At 48.0% G+C, this 23,707-nt stretch overlaps 1 protein-coding gene across 1 annotated transcript in view; it reads right to left on the reverse strand.

Moving 5' to 3' along the window:
- LAMC1 (laminin subunit gamma 1) overlaps positions 1–23,707 on the reverse strand; it is a 136,671-nt gene that overhangs the window by 13,706 nt on the left and 99,258 nt on the right. The window contains exons 2-14 of the mRNA XM_065408997.1: positions 22,762–23,066; positions 21,883–22,013; positions 21,071–21,237; positions 17,698–17,886; positions 15,008–15,125; positions 14,757–14,855; positions 14,510–14,646; positions 12,223–12,345; positions 11,927–12,116; positions 11,484–11,596; positions 9,229–9,450; positions 8,827–9,015; positions 77–322 (exon numbers count right to left, since the gene is read on the reverse strand). Of these exons, the coding sequence (XP_065265069.1) occupies positions 77–322; positions 8,827–9,015; positions 9,229–9,450; positions 11,484–11,596; positions 11,927–12,116; positions 12,223–12,345; positions 14,510–14,646; positions 14,757–14,855; positions 15,008–15,125; positions 17,698–17,886; positions 21,071–21,237; positions 21,883–22,013; positions 22,762–23,066 (2,229 nt within the window). The remainder of the gene's footprint in view (positions 1–76; positions 323–8,826; positions 9,016–9,228; positions 9,451–11,483; positions 11,597–11,926; positions 12,117–12,222; positions 12,346–14,509; positions 14,647–14,756; positions 14,856–15,007; positions 15,126–17,697; positions 17,887–21,070; positions 21,238–21,882; positions 22,014–22,761; positions 23,067–23,707) is intronic.

Consider the following 23,707-nt stretch of genomic DNA (forward strand, 5'->3'; position numbering starts at 1 on the left):
TGAGACTAAGAAGGGGCATCTGTAGCCATGTAAAGGGTTCTGATTTTCATGTGAAACAGCTGAGAAAGGCACTTACCCTTGCATTTAACCTCAGGGCTGGAGGCTAAGGGGTTCCCAAAAAAACCATCTTTGCACTGGTCACAGTAGAAGCCAGCTGTGTTGTAGATGCATTTCAGGCATTCCCCTGTCAAGCGGTTACAGTTCCCCACGGCATTGGGATCAATGTTGTCACTGCATTGGCAGAGACGGCAAAGCCTGGCAGGGCCATTTTCACCAAGTGGATCTCCAAAATAGCCGTCATCACATAGCTCACATCTTTTACCTGGGGGCAGGACAAGCATACATGTCACAGTAGGCAGCTAGCGGTTACAAGGTAACCTGGATTCCCCTACAGCAGGGGTTCTCAAACTGGGGGTTGGGACCCCTCAGGGGGTCACAAGGTTCTTACATGGGGGGGGGGTGTCACGAGTTGTCAGCCTCCACCCCAAACCCCGCTTTGCCTTCAGCATTTATAATGGTTTTAAATATATAAAAAGTGTTTTTAATTTATGGGGGGGGGGGGGGGGAGGGGGTCACACTCAGAGGCTTTCTATATGAAAGAGGTCACCAGTACAAAAGTTTGAGAACCACTACCCTACAGCCTCTCCTGCAAAGTGAGTCCCTCATCACTTTTTTCCTCGTCTGATGTGAAGTGACCAGGAAGAGATCATGCTTCAAAGCACTACAATGGAGGAGTCAGTCACAACCTCCAATAGTTAAATCTACCTTTGGATTTCCAGTTAAACTGTGATTTAAAAACCTTTGTGTCACTCCAAAAATACTCTGATTTGTTCTTAAGAAACATGCCAATGAGATACTAATACACAACTTTCCACATACGGTTTTTCTCAATATTCTGTCAACTTGAAAAGTCTAAAAAAGACGGTTACTTACCTTCTGTAACTGTTGTTCTTCGAGATGTGTTGTTCACGTCCATTCCACATTAGGTGTACGCGCGCCGCGTGCACGAACGTCGGAAACTTTTCCCCTCAGGGGCTCCCGTCGGGCCCGCAGGGTCTCCCTTCCCGCCAGAGCGGCGCCCCGCCCTAGCGTATATATACCCCTGCTGGCCCGACCCTCCCTCAGTTCCTTCTTGCCGGTGACTCCGACAGAGGGGAAGGAGGGTGGGAAGTGGAATGGACGTGAACAACACATCTCGAAGAACAACAGTTACAGAAGGTAAGTAACCGTCTTTTCTTCTTCGAGTGCTTGTTCACGTCCATTCCACATTAGGTGACTCACAAGCTTACCATTGGAGGAGGGTAGGAGTCAAGGAATAACAGATTGAAGCACCGCCCTGCCGACCATCGCGTCATCTCTGGTCTGATGGTGGATCGCGTAGTGGGCCGTGAAGGTATGAACCGACGACCAGGTGGCTGCCTTGCAGATCTCCTGAAGCGGGACCTGCGCCAAGAAGGCCGTCGAGGACGCTTGGGCCCTAGTAGAGTGAGCCCGGATCAGAGGTGCAGGCACGTTGGCGAGCTCGTAGCACGTGCGTATGCAAAGCACGATCCACGCCGACAGGCGTTGCGTTGAAATAGGCTGGCCCTTCATTCGTTCCGCAATGGCCACGAATAGCTGAGTTGATTTGCGGAAAGGTCTGGTACGGTCCAGATAAAAAGCCAGCGCCCGCCGCACATCGAGGGTATGCAGGCTACGATGGCGCGGGTCCGTATGGGGTTTGGGGAAGAACACCGGCAAACAGATGTCCTGCCCCATGTGAAAACTCGTGACCACCTTAGGAAGGAACTTAGGGTGAGGCCTGAGTTGCACCTTATCCTTGTAAAAAACAGTATACGGAGGTTCCGAGGTGAGGGCCCTCAGCTCCGACACCCTCCTAGCCGAGGTGACAGCCACGAGGAACGCGACCTTCCATGAAAGGTGCATGAGGGAACCAGGGGTTCAAAGGGGGGCCCCATGAGTTTAGTGAGGACCAGGTTGAGGTCCCACGGGGGTATAGGTGGGCGAGTGTAGGGGAACATCCTATCCAGCCCCTTGATGAATCGGACCACCGTAGGGTTGGAGAACACGGACAGCCCCAATTCCCCCGGGTGAAAAGCCGATATGGCGGCTAGATGCACCTTAATAGAAGCGGGGGCCAGGCCCTGGCGCCTAAGGCTCAGCACGTAATCCAGGATCATCGGTATCGAGGCCCGCAAGGGCCGGGCGCGCTGAGACTCACACCAGAGGGCGAAGCGCTTCCACTTGGCCAGGTAGGTTGCCCTTGTGGAGGGTTTCCTACTACCCAGGAGGATTTGCTGGACCTCCTGGGAGCATCTGTGCTCCGCCTCATTCAGCCAGAGAGCAGCCATGCCGTCAGATGCAGCGATGGCAGGTTCGGGTGGAGTAGGCGACCTCGATCCTGTGTTATGAGGTCGTGATGGAGGGGGAAGGTTATTGGAGAGGCCACGGACAGCTCTAAGAGCGTTGTGAACCAGTGTTGACGAGGCCACGCCGGGGCGATGAGAATGACCTTCGCCCTGTCCCTGCGGGTCTTTAGAAGGACCCTGTGGATGAGTGGGAATGGGGGGAAGGCATATCGCAGGCTCCCTCCCCACGGGATTGTAAAGGCGTCCGCCAGAGAACCCGGACTGCGGTTCTGGAAGGAACAAAACTGTGGGCACTGGCTGTTGTCCATGGTGGCAAATAGATCCACCTGGGGAAACCCCCACCTCAGGAAGATTGACCGGAGAATGTCCCGCCTCAGCCTCCACTCGTGCGTGAGATAGGACCGGCTGAGGCGGTCCGCCAATCCGTTCTGGACCCCGGGGAGATATGCAGCCCGGAGGTGTACTGAATGGGCTATACAGAAGTCCCAGAGGAGGAGTGCCTCGCGACAGAGGGGAGAGGACCGGGACCCGCCCTGCTTGTTTATGTAGAACATAGCGGTAGTGTTGTCCGTCAGAACTGACACGCCGTGCCCTCTTATGGTGGCGTGAAAGGTCTGGCAGGCGAGGCGAACCGCCCTCAGCTCCTTCAGGTTGATGTGAAGCGACTGTTCCTCCCCGGACCACAAGCCCTGAGTGCGTAGGTCCCCTAGGTGCGCCCCCCAACCCAGGTCCGACGCGTCTGTCACCAACGTCAGAACTGGTTGTGGGGCAGCGAACGGGACCCCCGCGCAGACCTGCTGTTGGTCGAGCCACCAACAGAGGGCGTCCGAGACCCGAGCCGGAATCGTGACAACCATGTCTAATGGGTCGCTGTTGGGGCGATATACCTGGGCCAACCACAGCTGCAGAGGTCGGAGCCGGAGGCGGGCGTGTCCAACCACGTGGGTGCATGCCGCCATGTGCCCCAAGAGCTGTAAGCAACGTCTGGCCGTGGTCGTGGGGAATCTCTGAATGGAGGTCACGGCCTCCTGGATTGCCCGGAAACGAGATACGGGAAGGCTCGCCCTCGCTGCCACCGAGTCCAGGACTGCCCTTATGAATTCCAGTCTCTGTGTGGGGACTAGTGAGGACTTGGGCACATTGACCAACAGGCCGAGATCGCGGAACACTTGTAGCGCCAACGTCACGTGGGCGTGAACCTCTGCCTCTGACCGGCCCGCCAGGAGCCAATCGTCCAGGTATGGGTAGACGCGCATCCGTCGCTTTCGAAGAAAGGCCGCCACCACGGACATGCATTTCGTGAAGACACGTGGGGCCGTTGCCAGGCCGAAGGGCAAGACCGCAAACTGAAAATGGCGCTGCTGGATAGTGAAGCGCAGGAACCGCCGGTGGGCCGGGCGGATAGCGATGTGAAAGTACGCGTCTTTCATATCGAGGGCAGCGTACCAATCCCCCGGATCCAGGGAAGGAATGATGGTACCGAGGGAGACCATACGGAAACGTGGTTTTTGCAAGTACTTGTTCAGCTTGCGAAGGTCCAGGATAGGACGGAGGCCCCCTTTCGCCTTGGGAATGAGGAAGTATCTGGAATAGAACCCTTTTCCTCTGAGGTCTGGAGGAACCTCTTCCACCGCCCCTACAGCGAGGAGGGTCCGTACCTCCTGCATAAGGAGTTGCTCGTGAGAGGGGTCCCTGAAGAGGGACGGGGGGGGGTGGGGGGGGTGCGAAGGGGGGGGCGAGGAAAACTGGAGGGCATATCCTGACTCTACCGTGCGGCGGACCCAATGATCCGATGTTATATGGGACCAGGCACGGGAAAAACGGGATAGGCGGTCCCTGAAACACAGGGGAAGATCCGGGGAAGAGATCGGTACGCTGTCCTCGATCGCATCTTCAAAATCCTTGTTTATTGCCCGGCTGCGGCTTGCCGTTGTTATTGCCCTGGCCTTGACCGTGGTTAGGCGTATTGTTGCGCCTACGCCTATTGTCTCTGCCCCGTCTACGGTAAGGCTCGTGTCGAGGGCGAGGCTGGTATTGCCTCTGTGGAGGCTGTGGCTTAAAGGGTTTCCTCTGCGTCACGGGGGTATGCATCCCCAATGACTTGAGGGTAGCCCGCGAATCTTTGAGGCCATGGAGCCTGGCATCAGTCTGCTCCGAAAACAACCCCGTCCCTTCAAACGGAAGGTCCTGGAGGGTGTTTTGCACCTCTGGAGGAAGACCAGACGCTTGCAACCACGCTGAACGTCTCATCACCACTCCGGACGCGATAGTCCTGGCGGCCGCATCGGCCGAGTCGAGCGAGGCCTGTAAAGAAGTCTTGGCCACCGCCTTTCCCTCGTCCACAATGGCCGCAAACTCGGGCTGCGACCCCTGAGGCAGGGCCTCCTTAAACTTGGACACCGACGCCCAGGAGTTAAAGTTATGTCTGTTGAGGATCGCCTGCTGGTTCGCGATCCGCAACTGGAGGCCTCCCGACGAGTAGACCTTCCTACCGAAGAGGTCTAATCGTTTCGCCTCCTTGGCCTTGGGGGCCGGGGCCTGCTGGCCATGCCGCTCCTTTTCGTTGACCGCCGAAACTACCAGCGAACATGGGGCCGGATGGGAGAAGAGGAAGTCAAACCCCCTGGATGGGACGAAGTACTTCCTCTCGACGCCCCGTGCGGTCGGTGCAGAGGAGGCCGGCGTCTGCCACACAGTCTTATAGTTTGACTGTACAGTCTTTATCAATGGAAGAGCAATCCTGGAGGGACCCTCCGGGCTGAGAATGTCTACCATGGGGTCCTCCTGCTCGACCGTCTCCTCCGCCTGCAACCCCAAGTTGAGGGCCACCCGGCGGAGCAAGTCCTGGTGTGCCCGGTGGTCAATTGGGGGAGGGCCGGACACTGCTGTGCCCGCCACGGCTTCATCTGGTGAGGAGGAGGTGGTCATGGCTTTTTGAGCGTCCTCATCCTCCTGTAAGCCCTCCTCAGCGGGCTGACCCTCCGGGGTGCGTCCCCTGCCCTGGGCCACGGACGGTGCCTGGCTCGGTGCCGAGTCCGCCCTCTCGGCCTCAGGCGGTCTGGAGACCGTAGCCTCCGCACGGGAGGTGGAACGGTACCGTGGGGAGCGGGACTGGTCCCCCGAAGGGCCCGACCTCGAAGTTCTGGATGGCGGGCCCTGCTGGTGATAGGCCCACGGTGTCCAGAACGGCCACTGTCCCGGATGGCTCCAGTGTGGTTGCCAAGAGGTCTCGTGCCGTGTAGCGGAATGCCCTCCGCGATCGTACCTCGACCGCCCCGAGCTCACTTCCGACGCGAGCGACGGCGACCTGGAGGGCCACGGCGGTGCCGTGGAGCGGTGCCGATCCGGTGTCGGGGAGCGGTGCCGTCGGGACCGGGACCGTGAGTAGCGCCGTACCGATCTGGATCTGGAACGGTACCGTTGACCGCGGGACCGGGAACGGCTGCGGGAGGACGGTCTTGGGGTCCTCGCCGTCGAAGCGCCCCGGTGCCTGCTCGGGCCGGGTTGCTGGGACGGTGCCTCGCTCGCGCCGGGGCCCTTCTGCGTGGAGGCCCGTTGCGCGGCGGGAAGCCGGGAGTCCACCGAGGCGGAGCTCGACCGGGACCGGCGCCGGGAGCGGTGCCGAGATGGCGACCGCGACGGGCGCATCATCGCCGGCTTGCCCTTGGAAGGCAGCCTTGGCGGTATGTCTTTGGCGCGGAGTGTGCTGACGGAGGACAATTCAATGAGGTCCTTCGCCGCCTCAAATGTGTCCGGGGTGGAGGGCTGTTCCAACAGTTCCTCCAGCCCCTCCTCCTCACTCGACGCGCTTGTCCCGGGGCTCGACGGGCCTTTCGGCGCCGGAGCCACTGGTACCGGGACCTGTGCCGGGGCCGGCACGGCCTTGGGCGCGCTAGCGGTCTTCGTAGGCGCCGTCTTCTTGTGCGGGGAGCGACCCCGGGCCTTGGGCTGGCTCTTGGGCTTGGCCGGCGAAGCAGATCGGTGCCGGGCGTGATCGCGCCGAGGCGGCACCGCAGGTTTAGCCTGCACCGCTTGTGTTGGGTCGCGGACCGATGCCGGGGCACTTCGCACCGACGCCGACGGTGCCGTGGGAGCGGAGGGCTGTAACGCCATCTCCATGAGGAGCTGTTTCAGGCGAAAGTCTCTCTCTTTTTGAGTCCTGGGCTTGAAAGCCTTACAAATCTTACAGCGCTCCTTCTGGTGAGCTTCCCCCAAGCAACGGAGACAGGACTCGTGCGGGTCGCTCACTGGCATGGGCCTGCGGCACGTGGCACAAGCCTTGAAGCCTTGGGCGTGCGGCATGCCCCGCCGCCCAGGGCCGGTGCCGGGGTTGACCAAACCCCTATCACCAAGAGTTTGGTTGGTCTTTGTAACAACTAAACTACTTAACTCTAACACTTACTATAACAAAGAACTGATAACTACTGCTAATGACTATGCTAAGGGACACTCTCGAGTTGAGAGAAGAGCTGTTCCAACGTCGCCACGGGCGGTAAGAAGGAACTGAGGGAGGGTCGGGCCAGCAGGGGTATATATACGCTAGGTCGGGGCGCCGCTCTGGCGGGAAGGGAGACCCTGCGGGCCCGACGGGAGCCGTTGAGGGAAAAAGTTTCCGACGTTCGTGCACGCGGCGCGCGTACACCTAATGTGGAATGGACGTGAACAAGCACTCGAAGAAGAACAGCGTTTCTCAACCATTTGGATACCAGAGACCCTCTTGCTCCCTTCCTAAAGCATGTCAGGGAGATCTCAGGGACCGGCACTGGTCCACAGACCAGTCATTGAGAAACACTGGACTAAAGAGCCACTAATTTTGCAATCTGCACGTTTGTCATAATTTTGTGCCACTTTAATATCACAATTCTCCAACCTGTTCCAGACTTCACACACTAGTTAATCTATACTCCAGCACAGACTAAGTTCCAAAATATAAAACACAAAAAATGCCTGCCTCTATTAATTGTAACAACTGAGATCAGCTAAAGCAAGCAGACAGATATATGGAGACCCACCAGCCATTTCCATTACAGGAGACTGTGATGCTGCAACAAGGACAGAAGACTCCATATAGAAGACAGCCCTGCAGTGACTCCAGCTCCCCACCCTAGGCAGTCACAAATACACAATTCAGCCCCTTGGCCTCCCTAGGCAGCACCTGAAAAACTTTGTCCCCAGTTTCTCCCTCACTATAACTACCTGCACAAAACAGCTCAATACTCTCCCCCGCTTCCCAATGTCCTACTAAGGTGTTAGTGGTGACTCTGATCTGTCGTACCCCTTAAGACGGGGATGGAAACCACAGAAGATTTGCCAGACCGCCCCAGGCAAGCTAAAAGCTCTGCTTCTCAGGCAGCTCTTTCACATGCAAACTTCCCCCTTTCCCTTCCATCACATCACCATAAGTGAGGACACACTGGGAGGGAGGCGAGAGCAGCAGAGCCCAGCAGGCTCAGCACTGACTAGTGTGGGCATGCCAGATGTGGCAGTAATAAATAAAGATAAGCCTGAATCTTTAAGGCAATCTGGATCTAGATCTGAACTTAGCAGTTTGAGCCAATAACAAAACACACAATCAAAAAGAAAAAGAAAAAGAAAAATCAATCTATTGCATGTCTGTGCAACTCCCCCAAGCTGATCTGGAGATGGCATATTCTTGTGTTGGAGCAGATACAACAAACCAGTGCAGGGACTCAGAGGCAGTCATCTAGCCAAGTGTTTGTAAGCATTTAAAGGGCCCTCTACTTTTGACTCCCTGGTGTCAAGCCTAAATTCAGCTGAAGGCCTGCCACTTTGAGTTGTATTTGCTGGTTATAGATAGACAAGAAGGGCTTTACTTAAAGGGTTACCATCATCTGCTTTACGATTTACTATTTAAAATAAGATATATATCTGTTGAGACATTTGTTTTAGGCTGTAAAAAACAATATGGATTTGTACATAAGTTGACCTGTCCTGATGACTTACTGCAGCCTATGGCTTCCAAGGCAGAACAAACCTGCTGCAGCAAACAACATGCAATGTCTGCCAGACTGGCAGAGGGAAGATATGCCCTCTAATTTTATCCTGATTTGAACATAAAAATTCAACAGCTCTCATGCCTGTTTTAGTGACTATCCCATTTTCCACCCAGCTCCACATGATTAACAGTGCTCAGTATTAGAAATGATCACGGCTCGTGTATCCCAAGTATTTTCAGACTTTGCTCAGACTAAATCTCAGTTTCTCCATTCAGGAAAGAGAGAAACATTTGGCTTTTTTCAGTTCATAGAATCCCAAGAATTATGGCAACAAAGAGCTCGATACTAGTTACCAAGCTGTCTGCTAAGAAAAAAGCAACCACAAAATACAGAAGGGATCAGTTCTGCTCATTTCTCTTCACTGTGCAAAGCAGCAGACCTGGTGTAAGAAGGCTCTCTCTGGGCAGATGGGATGTGGAAGCTCTGAATAAAGAACGCACCTGTGGTACCAGCAGGACAATTGGTGCACACCACCTCCTTAGTCTTGGGCACGACGGCGCAGCTGGAGCCCCCTGGACATGGACATGGCTGACAGTCTGAGGAAATGCCTGTAGTTGCATCTCCGTAATACCCATCACTACACTTCTCACAGTGAGGGCCTGCAGTGTTATCTCTGCAGTCGCAAGCACCTGTGGGTTTGGGGGGGGGGGGGAGGAGGAAAGAAAGGTGTTGTTTTTTTTTGGGGGGGGGGGGGGGGGAGGAGAGAGAAAAATACCAGGATATGTTTTTAATATTGTTCCAGTCACTATCCCCATCCCATTCCTCACACAAAGAAAAAAAATTAAAACAAAAAAATCAGATCTCCTCATGCTGGCCCCCTTGGCCCCAGTCTTCCTCCTTACCAGTCTCTGGGTCACAGCTCTCACTGTGCCCATTACAGGTACACAGCACACACAGACTGAATGGCCCAAGGCTAGGTGTCTCCCTCCTATAACCTGGGGCACAGTGCTCGCAGAATTGCCCATGGTATCCTGCTGGGCAGGTGCAGCTCTCCACCCAGGTTGCAGGGGTTCCAGGCTCAGGACGAGCGCTCACAATAGTGACATCATCCAGGTATCCAGCATCTGGAAAGAGATTGGGAAGAGAAGCATTTAATTACCCACACAGGAAAAATGGTATGATACGAGCCCAATACAGTATATTAACACACAAGTCAGAGATAGACCACCCAGTGTCGGAAGAGATGTGTTTGCTATTACTTCAGCAGGAAAGTCAGCAGTTGCTTAGGTCGATGCGAGAAGGATGCCAGGTAACCCAGAGAGAACAAAGGCCAGAAAGCAGAGAGGGCAGTTCCCTATGGATGAGATACACAGGTATGTAGAGCTGGCAGCTTGCCAAACCGCCATACAAAACATAGCAGGATGCAAAGAACACGATTTGTGTAAATACATTTTGGCAGTAAAAATCATGCCTTGTGTGTGCACTGTTTATAGTTCCATTCAGAAACCAAGAATGGTCCCTAACCTTCCCTGTTATAAGGACAAACAAGCCCTCTTGAATCTTTAAAATTTATGCAGTGGATTCTTCATCAGACCCACACTCTCACAATAAGAGAAAGAAGAAACTACCTAGACATCCCTCTGCCCACTCTCTTTTGAGTTTTTCTCCTCCAAAGGCACCTCCCCTTGGTACCTTAAGGTGACTTTCCCTAGTAATTCCTCTTAGGCAGAGTTCTATGACAGATGTAAAATGATTGTTATATGTTGACGTAAGGATATTTGCTCTAGTGTTACAGCTCTAGAACTCCAAACAGAACCCCACGTATCATGGGATATTAGCAGCAGCTGGAATGCTCATCAGATAAGTCACATTGCCGACTTCCTACCCTCTATTTTATTATCGGTACATTCCTCTTGTGTAAAAAAATTCCACTTCAAATTCTTGTAGATTTCCCAATCTAAAACGTTCATACTTTTTTTTTTTTAATCTATTTGTTTTAGCATGAAAATCTCTCAACTGTGTTCAAGGCAATCAATGTTCTGTCCCTAATCACAACCAGTTCCCACAGCACCTCCTTATGTGGAACTCCCACTGAAGTAAACAGAGGTTCTGTAAAATGGGGAGGTTTTGGGATCAGGCCCTTCCCACTTAGAACAATTATCTCTCATCGGTTCTGTGTTTTCCTATCTCTTTCCTCTTTACATTACAAGTGTAATAGCAGTAGAGTAGGTGCCACACTCGTTAAAGCAGGGGTGGCCAACCTGAGCCTGAGAAGGGAGCCAGAATTTACCAATGTACATTGCCAAAGAACCACAGTAACACGTCAGCAGCCCCCCCCGCCCCCCATCAGCTCTCTCCCTTCCAGTGCCTCCCGCCCACCGGCTGCCCCGCCGATCAGCGCCTCCTCCTCCCTCCCCCACCTCCTGATCAGCTGTTTTGTGGTGTGCAGAAGGCTCTGGGGGTGGGGAGGGTGGGAGTGGGGGGGGGGGAAAGAGGAGCGAGGACACGGCAGGCTCAGGGGAGGGGATGGGAAGGGGTGGAGTGGGGGCAGGGTCTGTGGAGTGGGGGCAGGGGTTGAGCAGTGAGCATCCCCCAGCACATTGGAAAGTTGGCACCTGTACCTCCAGCCCCGGAGTCGATGCCTATACAAGGAGCTGCATATTAACTTCTGAAGAGCCGCATGTGACTCCAGAGCCACAGGTTGGCCACCCCTGTGTTAAAGAATCCTGGCATCTCTGCGGCCACTTCCTTCAGAATTCTGGGGTGAATCTGGTTTGCTCCCAGATTTTCATTAATCAGGTCTATGCATGGTCATGACAAAAATGCTGAAGTCATTTTTTTTAAATTTTTTTTTAAAGCCCAAAGGAACAGAGACTGTGGATCCTTGGCCTCCTGCGAGGGATTCATATCACAGTGACAGTAGGTACCCTGCAAGTGGCCCAGGAAATAAGATGTCATAAGGCAGACTGATGCAAAGCATGAGTCATGGACTGACAACCAACCACCCGTAGGTATTTATAATTAGGATCTGAAATATGCTGGCCACTGTCATTCTGCAGCAGTAAGATAATCTGCACCTCTCCCATATACAGCTGTTGTGGAAACCACACCATGTCTCATCCCTAGACCCACTTTCCCAAGTAGTGGAATGACTCACTTCTCTCACTGTATGTTCCACGGATCTTGATAGAAGTCAAGTTGTAAAGCAGCTTCTGAAACTCAAATGGGGTAAGAGAAGGCCTCCACGGGTAATCTGTTGCTTCATGGAGCCTATGGAGAAGAGGCATGTATCATTTTCTATGTTTACAGCTTTCACATGCTGATGGATGTGCTCTTTCAATGGACCATTTGAGCAATTATATGCTGTTACAACAGATTTAGGATATAAGTATGTAGTACTACTAGGCCATATGCACTGCATTCATCTGATGGCATGATTATGAATTCCATTTTGAAAAAACAACCTTAACAGTTCCGGTTTTCTTACTGTCCCTTCTGAGAACACTGTCCACCCCAGGCTAGATTCCTGTTACAGCCATTACTCTCCTTCCTCTCCAGTCAGCCCCGACTCTTTCCATGTTACAGGGAACACTCACTCACCTGAAGGCATACTTCACTGTGTTCTCGCTAGGATAGGAATTGCCCTGAGCAATAAGAGGCACAGATACTCTAAGCCCAGCCCCTTCAAGCACCAGGTCCTCTGCAGAGAGACGAGTGTCCCGCCTATCCACCCGAAAGGAGAAGGTCAGATTTTGAGCATAACTCAAAACTTGGTTGCCCAAAAACTTGCCTGAAACAGAAACGAAACCCTCATAATTAGGGGCAGAAAAGTGAAGATTTACTATATGGTAACGTGGTGAATTTTTAGAGAGAACCTCGTCTCTGACTCTACTTACCCGGTGCAATGAAATAGATAGGGAAATAGCTGTCTGAGATAACAGAGATGTCCTGGGTTTCCACACTCCACTGGAGTAAAATTTCAGAGCCATCTCGCTGTTCAGCACGCCACTCTTCCTCCCCTGAAATACAGATTTACAAGGGGAAATGCTCCATAAGGTATATACTGTGATGTTGCACTCCATATGTTTTATGAAAATATGTATATAAGTGTGAATATAATGTTGTAACTAGAATATGCTTCATGCAAAAGATCTCTTGTAAGGTATCATTACAAAGGTTACAATCTACTGAGTGTGTTCATCCTATTTGTATGAATGTATCATTCTTGTATCTAAAACTAGAAATATGAAGTATTACTCTGAGGTCCTATAGTAATTATGCAAAAAGTGTGGGCCATTAAGTAGGATCTTGATGGCTCCCATTAACTAAAACAATTGGTTGTAAATGGCTCTGTTTACTTGTAAGCCTTCCTGTATTTGTGAGTCAGGCCGGAAAGAATGGAGGCTTGGGGGGTCTCACAGGACATGTCACCTGGTACTGGAATACATCTTAAACCTGGTGCTTTTCCATTTAGAAGGAGGGGTGGGGACCCAGTGAGACAAAAGACTCCCGCCTTGTGCCAAAGCTATAACAGGTGGTGGAACAGAACAAAGGGGGCTGGCAGTCATGAGAAAACCCCTAGTTACCACCTGAGCTGGAACTAACAAAAATGGTAGCAGGGGAAAATATTGAGCCCAGACTATGAAGAAGTCTAGTCTGTGAAAGAAGTTTATTGGAACATCTCTGAGGGTGAGATTTACCTGTATTCAGTTTCTTAAATGTATTAGGCTTAGACTTGCATGTTTTGTTTTATTTTGCTTGGTAACTTACTTTGTTCCATCTGTTATTGCTTGAAACCACTTAAATCCTATTTTTTATACTTAATAAAATCACTTTTGTTTCTTAATTAACCCAGAGTAAGTGATTAATACCCGGGGGAGCAAACAGCTGTGCATCTCTATCAGTTTTATAGAGGGTGGACAATTTACGAGTTTACCCTGTATAAGCTTTATACAGAGTAAAACAGATTTATTTGGGGTTTGGATCCCATTGGGAGCTGGGTGTCTGGGTGCTGGAGATAGATGACTTGCTGAGCAGTTTTTGGTTAAAGTCTGCAGCTTTGGGGGCGTGGACCAGATCGGGGTCTGTGTTGCAGCAGACAAGCATGTCTGGCTCAACAAGGCAGGGTTCTGGAGTCCCAAGCTGGCAGTGGAAAACGGCCTCAGAGGTAATTTCAGCACATCAGGTGACAGTCCCAAGGGGAACTCTGTGACCGAACCCATCACAGATACCATATCACGTACGGAACACAATGCGTCACCCAGGGAATTTCTAGCTTACATTTTATGCACTGGTGCGAACATGCTTTAGGAAGTTTGTGTCATTGTTTCTACCCTTTTACAAAGAGAAACTGCTATGTTACCAGTTCAACCCAGAACTTACAAAGTGCTAACTTCACGCACGTTATGCCCACCATTTTCTCTAACTTTCAAAGAGCAGAGTTTTTAAACCGCTCTATCATCAGAAAAACCGTAATACTAAGTAGGGATGGGAGAACATGCAAATATCTGGGGTTTTGTGAAATTTGTAGAGACTTCCATACTTTGAAGTTCAGGCTTCCATTAAACATTTTTTTTTTCCAGGGGAATTTTAATTAAGAAACATGATTTCCAAGCTGCATAGCAGCCCATACAGCTTACTGCTGCATGAAAGCAAAAAGAGATTGTACGAAAAGTGGGTCTTGCCCTGATTCTAGGACTACCAATGAAAACAACAGGAAGCAGCCAGAAGCCACATTTTGCCAAAATCACACTGAACTCAAACCCCAAGAGTTGTTATATTATAAAGTTTAGAAGCCCAAACTTTTGGCTAGGTTCTCAAATTGAGCAAATGCCTTCCCCTAGCTGCCGGCATTAAGCGTAAAGAGAAGTGTTTACATCCTCAGTACACATATACATTAAAACATTTCAAGCCTAAAGTCATGCATCTAAATCCATATTTGGCCAACTAAATAAAAATTGTCTGATGTTTGAAGACACTGAGCACCTCCTATTGACTTTAATGTGTATTGTAGGTACTCAGCACTTCTGAAAGTGATACTACATATTTAGGTACCTACAATTTGAATGCCTTGGCTACAGTAACCCAGCACAGGGAAAGGGGAAGAGGAGCAGAAGGAAAGAGTTAATTTTTAGATTGAAGTCCATAGCACAGCCTTGAAGTCAAAGGAAGATCTGTCTTTACCAGTCTGGAAGTTGGAGACGATGCTGTAGATACTGTAGCCAACGGCATTGGTGCAGACCGAGGAGTGACCAAAACAGAAGCAAGGGGTGCAGCCCCTCAGATTGGCTGGATCCAGATTGAAAAATCCAGGTTTACATCTAAAAATGAGCAAGAGTAAGAAGTTATTTCTTCATCTTTTTTCAAAACACACAGCGACCAAGAACACTCCTGAGACATATGCAACAGAGCTACTGAAAGGGCAAGTCACCTCTCACAGTGGAATCCCTCCACGTTGTCCTTGCAGGTACATCGCCCTGTTTCAATACTGCAGTCATCTGTGCTGCCAGCAGGATTGCATGAACATAGCCTGATGGAGACAGTGGAGAGGAGAAAGAAACCCATTGAGAACTGGGTGCAGAAACCAGAAGAAAAGAAAGTTTACAGGAAAATTCACACACTCCCCTCTTGAGCAGTAGCTCCTTCACCTTCTATTTTAACTACAGGAAAAAAATCCCTTACCTGCACCCAGCCTCTGAGAGGGAATGGAACCCTGGCTGGCATCGGTCACATTTATCTCCCATCACTCCTGGTTTGCAGCTGCACCGGCCGTAGTTATCACACTGAGTGCTGAGAGAGCCTATGGGAACAGGAGAAAAAAGGGAACTTTAATAGAGCGTGTGATTACATTAGCTGTTGCAGATCAAACTGTGTGCTAAGAGAGCTTTGGGGGATATGCAGGGAGAGGGAACAGAAGAACAGTGATGGGTCACTCCAAGATCTAGAATGAAAACTTGCCAAGAGCCCACGGGCAGCATCTGATTTACATGACTGTTCATAAACGTGTACTCCCATGACATCACTCAAATGATATCTTTACATCTGTGCATCTGAAATAAAGCTGTACTGACCTTGCACTTGTTTTGCTTCTCTTTCCATTTTCCTCTCTCCCATTTCCCACTTCTATTCTCATTTTCTCCTTGTACCATTTTTGCTCCTTTCCATTGGGTTTTCTCCCTTCTGTCTCTTCCATTCTCACTGTTATCTCTGCATCTCCAGTTTATCCCATGCCTTCTCATTAGCCTTCCCTCAGTACAGCACTCGCAGTCTTCTCTTCCCCACCCTCCTTTTCTGAAGTCTCTTCTCTGCACCCCAATCATCTTCATTTCCCCCTTTGCCGAGGTACCCCCTGATTAGTTCCCTTCACATACAGATTTTCTTCCTTGGTTCTCCCACTTCTCTGCCTTCTCAAGCCCCACCAAGTCTACAAGTGCTGCTAGTTCGCACACAGATAATACTCAATAGGCCCCCTCTCCTACCCCATGCTCTGGGGCAGACTGTCTACATGTAGGTTTCCTTTTTCCAGCCAGCCTGGGCTCTCCCCAACTTTCCTGTATTGCAAGATAGGCTCTTGAACATGGGCTGTTCTTGGCCAGCTCAGCCTTCTCTTTTGCTGTCTGTGGTCAGGGAGTGAGCTCCTAAAGGACACAGTGCTGGAACAGCTCAAACTTCTTCTCCTCCCTATCAGGAGGCCAGATGACAAGAGCACTGAGAAGGAACACTTGGCCTCACATAGCTCACATGCCGTACGTCATACTGGTAGAATGTAAATGCTAAGAAACCACTATACATCACACTGATAGACTTTGAATGATAAACCTAATAGTATTGAGGAGGATTGGTAGAGGAACACATGAACAAGCCTCACATTTGTAGCAAGGAATGGTCTTAAAGCTACGTTTTATAAAATTGCATCTGAATGAAAATTTCGACCTTTTTTATTCCCTTGTGAAAGGGACACAGACATGCTCCCTGAGTTTGGTCCTGAAGACACATTTTAATCAGCTTCTTTAATTCTTTGAAGACAGAATGTTTTCTCCCAGGCATTTGTTTGGCTAGCAGTCTGGGAAAATGTCAGTGTTCTAAGGGCTAGTAAGTGAACAAATATGTAATATAACGCAACTTTTTATGTATAAAAAGGAATGGTTTCTGCCTTCCATTTCAGGCTGCACTAAAAAGCTGTGTGTAACAGCAAGTGAAACAATTTATAAGAGGATTAAACCAGACAGAATAATTAAGAGTGAAGGACTCACAAAACCTTTCCTATATACATTCAAAGTTCAAACTCCCTGTGTGATCCAGTCTATAATTGTTTATAAAAACATTACGTAGATAAAAATATCATCCTAAATCAACTCCACACACTTTTAATACACACTGGATGCCAGCATACCCTGGGCTACAAGTCAAGGGCTTAGTATTAAGTTATAAAGACCTTTATAATTTGCCCCTACATACCTGAGCAATCACCTCTCTTCCCATGTCCCTACTTGGCATTTACAGTTGGCCTGACTTGATCTTAACGTAAGGCCCAGGGAAAGTTTGGGGGTGGAGGCAGGGAAGAAAAGGGCGTGGGCATGCCTTTCTTGGTTAAAAGTTTTTTTGAATGTGGAACTTCCCTTCTGGAGTTCATAGGGAGATAGTGCTTGCAACATGCTCTCAAGGCAGCTGGTGAGGGACTCTGCCAGACCTAATTTATTTCAGCTGGTCTATTTTGGATTATCAGCTCTTACCTTAGCTTCCACTACCTTTTTGTTTTCCCCATTCCTCTTATTATTTGTGGGACTGATCCCAATACAGGTCAGGTAATTTGCTTGACTACTATTAATTTGTTCTTATGACAGAAATTTTTTCTTTAAAAAAAAAATATATATATATATATATATATATCCAGCAGAGTATTTTGACTTTCCTTTAAAAGAGTTTTTTTAAAAGTTAGTTAGTTTGGTTCACATTTTATGGTGCTTAGATACACTACCACAAATGTCTTAGTTCATTCACCCTTTAATAAAACAAGGTATTCAAAATGTTGCTTTTGGATACCTAGATGATTTGAAAAAGTTCTGCTGGACTGCAACAGCTCCAAAGTTCCACCTACTGGGTGTGTCCAGGGCTTTGCCCATCACTGTAGCATGTTATAATATACAGAAAAAGCCCTTCTAGAATGCATTTGAAAAGGAACTATTGTATATGTATTGTATCTGCTTAAAGTCTATGATCTTGGCTGCCGTGCATTTTCCTTGAAGCAATCAGATCAAAATATGAGCAGGTTACTTAACAATTCTAAGCTGAAATAGTATATGTTGTGCACTTTTTTTTTTTTTTTTTTTTTTTAAAGTTTACAGGAGGGAAGATTCTGCATCCTGACTTACCAACAGCGTTACAGTTACATGGTAGACATCCTTCCTCACTTCCAAGGCGGTAGAAGTTCTCCCGGCACCTTTCACAGTTGGCACCATCAGTATTATCGAAGCAGCCAATGCAGTGACCACCATGGCCCGTGGAGCGGTACAGTTCAGCATCAAAGTAACACTCCTGTGACCGCCCATTGCAGTTACAGGCTGTGGGAAAAAGCACAAGGTTAAATCAGTTCATATCCATAGGAAGGTATCCTACTCTCACCTACAATACTAGACCTGCCCCAGAAACAAGGTGTAGGAAAGTCAGCAGAAGAGTGATTGGTCCGGGAGAAGATGTACATGGTTATTATATCAGAGAGCAATGCAACAAAAACAAAATGAGTTAGAAATTAATCTGGGGTGAAGGAAAAGCAGATGTCAAAGAGTCAGAGAGATTGTGTTAATGTGTGATAGGGATGTAGGTACTGCTGGTACACACAGACTTAATCAGCAAAGACAGATGGAATCTAAACAACGCTGCTCTTGCCATTCCAATCAATGAAAACAGCAGCACGGGCCAGAAGTATTTGGTTTCCTTCCCTCTGCTAGGTGGAAGAAGCTAGTCTTAACAAATACTCTGTTGAAAAAACACTGCTTTCTACGCATGTCAGGAGGAATACTACAGTTTCCATGCTGCTCCCTTGCCAGCTGGGCTACAGCTTTCCACCCTTCCTGCTGCCTTCCCACACAGTAATGCTATTTCAGGCACGCAAAACAGTGAGAGAAGATAACAGTGACACAAGCCTTCCAGAAAGGCCTGTGAGAAAAGTTTCTTCTCCCTCTCATGCAGAGAGATTTTTATGTCTAGGGAGTGAGGTAGACAAGACATTGGTTTCAGTGGGCTGTCAATTGAAGTCACAGGACTTGTATCAACAACTGGGAACTTTTAATACTAATATACAGTCAGACAGGAAGAAGGTTCCTGTCTGAAAGTCTTCCACCCTCCACCCCTATAAGTAAACTACGAGGCGCAATAGGTCCTAACAGAAGACCGCACGAATAAACTGGCTTATTTTTAAGAGATACATTAGAACCACTGCACCTTTGCAATAGCCTGGACCGGGATGAAGTCTGAGTATATTCTGGAGATCAAGAACTCTGACTGCAAAGGGAAGAGGTCACTGAATACTAACTGAACTCTTCAGTTAAAAGGCCACTGCATTCATTAGGACCTGCAGTATGCTGCACACCAGAAACAATCCCATTTCTCTTTCTTCTGGGGGCCCTCTAAGCACCATGTGCATATAATTTTGTGGTATGCAACTACTGTATGACGCAATTCTATTCTTCAGTAGATGTTCTACTATAAGAACACACCCCTTGTTAGGGATCTGTCAGTGATACTGGTGGAGTTTGGATGGGAGTTTCTACCAATTCTGTGAAGTATTTCTACTGATAAGCACAAGACTCAGCCTTCAGATATCTTTCTGCACCCTATTTCCAGAAGCTAAGCAATCGTCTGCTTCATGGCAATGGAGTTCAGAGCTACGTCATTATTGTGTTCATTAAGAACCATGAGACACTTAGGCATATTTTTTTGGGTCCTCCTGAGGAAGAATGGCACAAAATCTTTGTTAGTGTAAGATAACTTATGCTGAACTAGGATGCCATGCAGGACCAAAAACTATCCATTTTTCCAGAAAAGGGACTCTCCATGGCTAGGACTCAAATGCATCCCTAAAACAAAGTCCCAACCTCTTTAAACAAGTTGCTGGGTCAGTTCTACTCTGGGTGTGCTCAGCCAATTGCATTTACTATATTTTTATACTAGACTGAGGCAGGGACCTAACTTGTTTGCATAGCACCTAACACGATGGTACCCAAATCCTTACTAAGCACCCAATGTGGTGCCACAAATAATAAATGGTAACAACATACCTACATTAATGGGTTCTGTCACAAAAGGACCTTGGGTCCTACATTACATTTTCATTACATTCTTGATAACCAAATGAGATGTCTATTAAGTTTTAGCTCTATCTCAAAACAAGAAGGAAACCCTATGAGTCTGGTCCTTTTTCTCTGGAAATTTGGGATTTCACTGTGAAGGCTTTGCTACAAACTTCTACATTATTCAAATGTTTAGTTGAAGCGATCCATTTTGTGCGGACTGGGTAGTTTCCAAATGTAACAGGCAAGACTTTCAAAAGTGCCTAAGTGACTTACAAGCACAAGTCCTAGTGATGAAGGGAAAATTTTCTGTAATATTTTTATAATGCTGATGCGTGCCTCAGTTTCCCCCATGCTTTGCCTTGCTACACAGTGGGTGAAAAGGGGGTTAAATCTGCTCTTGGGACAGAACAGGAGGCATGGCTGTTGTGTCATGTCACTGTATGGAGTGGAATGAATGTGTCATTAAGGAACTGTCTGGAGCCTGCTGAAACTAACCCGTATCAATACAGAATCTGGAAAAAGACAATGGGAAACTCCCACAGCCAAGACATTGACATCTAGCAACCAACAACCCAGAGGAAGGAGGTTTTCTCCCACCTCTTGGCAGGAAGGCAGACCAGGGGCCTCAGCTTGAGAACAATGGACCAAGATGTGTCAGAATGCAGGGTTAAGAGCTGGCTTTTGGTGGGACTTAGCAGCTCTCACCTTGAACTGACAAAGAGCCAGAGCCAGAAATGGAGTCCACAGCAGCTTGGAGGACTTTTTGCACTGGCTTGGCCAGGATAGACTATAGACTTAACTTTGCCTCTCTTTGCTGAACTAAGGACCTTCAGATTCTCTATGCCAGGTGACTAATAAATCCTACTCTGTTTTGAAGAGGCTGCCTGGTGTCACTGCAAATACTCACCGAGAGCATTGAGCCCTGAAGGGGTACAGCACAAGCCTCTCACAGGAGTCTGGCTTGGCTGAATTCACTGCAAGGAGCCATGGAGAGACAGGGATTAAAGATGCCTGAAGGCCCAGTCTTGGAGGCCATGGATGTGCCCCTGTGGAACTGCATGAACCCTTGGAGTTCGGCACACTAAAAAGGTCACTCCCAAGGGACTGGTTACAGGCTGTAGCATAGACCAGACCCCATGGATCCGTCAATGAGACACTTATGCTCCTAAGTCACTTACGTGTTTTAGAAAATCCCACCCATCTTGCGCTGTAACTACATGGAGCCGCCATGCAAAAACACACAGGCATAAAAGTGTTTGCAAATTGTTTAAAATGTGGACTCTAGTGTGGACAGAATTTGACAGAGTAAGGAAGAAATTGGGACTTGCCAGGAGGAAGGGAAAGGGAGAAACTAAATATTAAAAAAGACTTCTTGTGGTTGGCTGCCACCTGCCTGAGAGTAGAGGCGGTGGAATATACCACAGAAAGATTTTTCTTGTACAAAGCCACTTACACAAACATTCATTGGCACTCTCTGCTGTTGCTCTTCTCCATGGCCTGTCATTGTAGAAGGGAAGGCACTTCTCGCAGTCTTCCCCAAAAGTGTTGTGTTTGCAGTTACACGATAGCTTCCCAAAGTCATTCTTCACACACTCGCTTGCATGGCCATTGCACTTGCACCTGCAGAACAGGAGAAATGAATGTATTGACTTCAGACATAATATGTTTTAAGCTCCCCAGGTCCAGGTCACACACAGAGCAGGCTGATATCCTAGAGACTGAAGACTCTCAGAGATCTGGCCACTTTCCTTAAATAAGGAAGAACTTTTGCGGAAAACTTGACCTAAGGACCACTCTGGTTTCTGTGGCAGATCTGAAATTCTGTGGCATATAAAAAAAATGGAGGCTCTTAAGTCAATTAAATATGAAAATCACCACCACCACAAGTATTACATCATGTGGATTCTTTTTTAATATTAATATTAAATCTATTTAGTTTCAATTTTGTCTACCTACAGTTTACAATCAGCAATGATAATGCAGACAAAGTCGAAGATCTAGGAGGGAGTGTTGTGTGGATTTCTAACAGGATAAAGTTCCCATGCTATAGCTATTTACATTTGACATAAGCGAAACAGCTCTTTCATGCACTTAGATACAGTTTTGGTTAGGAGTAATTACAGGCTTCATAAAACACATTTTACTGTTCTTCTGCTTTAGCATATCTCAATGGGTCTAGTATAATTAATGTCCTTAAAGCAGTCTAATGATTAAAGCACTATGCCAGTACTAAGTACGGCTTTTTATTAGTAATGATTTACTCACCTGCCACCCACAGCAAAATCAGAAATTGCATAATAATAGGACTTGAGAACTTTTGGATCATTGAAAACTTCATCTCCAAAGGTGTTCAGACGATTGAGGGTCACTCGGATGTCAGTAGCCGTCACCCATTCCTAACGGAGATAAAAACCCCACCAAAATGAGAATCAAACCACCAATGCAAAGCTCAAATGCACTATAGTGTTCCCGTCATTAGCACTAGCTTTCCACATAAAAATAGGGTTGGTGCCAGAAGTCACTCATGAAGCCCACCCAATATTTTCTCTCCTTATCTCCTGAGAGCCTGCCCTAAAACTTTTGCCATTCCCTCTAGGTTCGAATGTTTTTCCTTGTAAACCGCATTCAAATACATTTTCCAGGCTCCTTTACTAACTTTATGTGCTTTCTCCAATCCTCTCATGCCTTTACTGCTATGTGCTAAGAAGCAGTAGGAAATATCTTCAACAAAGAAAGAACAAGATGCAAGTATGTGCACTTGCAAAACTGCACAAATCTAATGAACAGCAGTTCCCTTGCAAAACAGCCCAGCAAGAATGGAAAACAAATCTAATGTATACTAAATTTGCAGCCAAACACCTCCAGACAAAGGCACAGTTTCACACATCTGGGTGGGAGAGGCAGAGGGAGAAAAACAACACTTTTTTGAAGTATGGTCAGAATATACATACAGATGAGGCAAATATCCAGTTTCTAATATCAATCTATTTTTCTCCATTATCTCTGAAATGCTGGACTGTTCACTGTATCCATTTGCTAAGCCTACCAGCATATCAGAGATATGGATTTAGTTTCTAATAGGTTTCCATAGTGCACAGATAACAAAGGGCTTGCATGCCTCTTATCCAATTCCTACCCGCATACCTGTAACACAGCACTGTTGTCAAAATTGTAGGCACTGGGCCGCCCCTCCAGTGTTGAAAAAGCCACATTGCCACCTGTGAGTGGAGAGATGTCACTGAACTCATCCGTGCAGAGTGCCTGCTGTTCATCCTCCCCAGTCCGGATAAAGCCTCGGTTTAATTTCTGATACGTGTTCTCGCAAGAGCCACTGTAGTACTGGTAAGGCACCCACGGACCATCTTCCCTGGTACGTTTGTAGATGGCAAAGCTCTCAGGCCGGCTGGTGTGGAACTTCAGGCGCACATATGTGATGTCAAAGGCCTTTCCTGTAGACAAAACAAATCAAACACCCTGGAGATGAGATTCAAATGGTTCATTAGCGCAGAGAGAGTTTTGTACTGTGTTTTGTTCCCTTAAACAAGGTGGTACCAACCCTGTCGGCTTAGTTAACAACAAGCAACGTGTTATAAAATGTATGACAAAGCCCTGATGAAAACCTGACCTCAAACTGGCAGAACACACAAAAAGGCAAGTTCAAGTGTCACCAAAGCAGGTCTATGATGGACATCAGTTCCATCTGTTTGACAACTTTGTGTTGCACTTCTGAACATTTATGTAATTTCTATATTATACTAAAACTTCAGACCACTGTATCTTAAAACTCATGTGACCTCTACACATGCATAAACTGTTAGTTACCTAGGCTGAGCAACATTCACATGTGTTTTCATGGAGTTTGAAGAACTGCAACAAAATCTGCTAAAAAAATCTAATTTCTCAAGATTAACTATATCTTAATTTTGTAGATCATAAGAACAAGAATGTTTTCTTGTTATGAATCCCAAACTCATCACTGCCAAATCCTACTGAGTCCAAAGAGAGCAACTGATCCACAAAACCCATCTCTGTGAAATCTATTGACCCTTAGAACTCAGGAGCTTTGGGGAAAGGGGAAATTTATTTTTAC

Source organism: Emys orbicularis, chromosome 8 (assembly GCF_028017835.1).
Source record: "Emys orbicularis isolate rEmyOrb1 chromosome 8, rEmyOrb1.hap1, whole genome shotgun sequence".
In the NCBI taxonomy this organism is placed as follows: Eukaryota; Metazoa; Chordata; order Testudines; family Emydidae; genus Emys; species Emys orbicularis.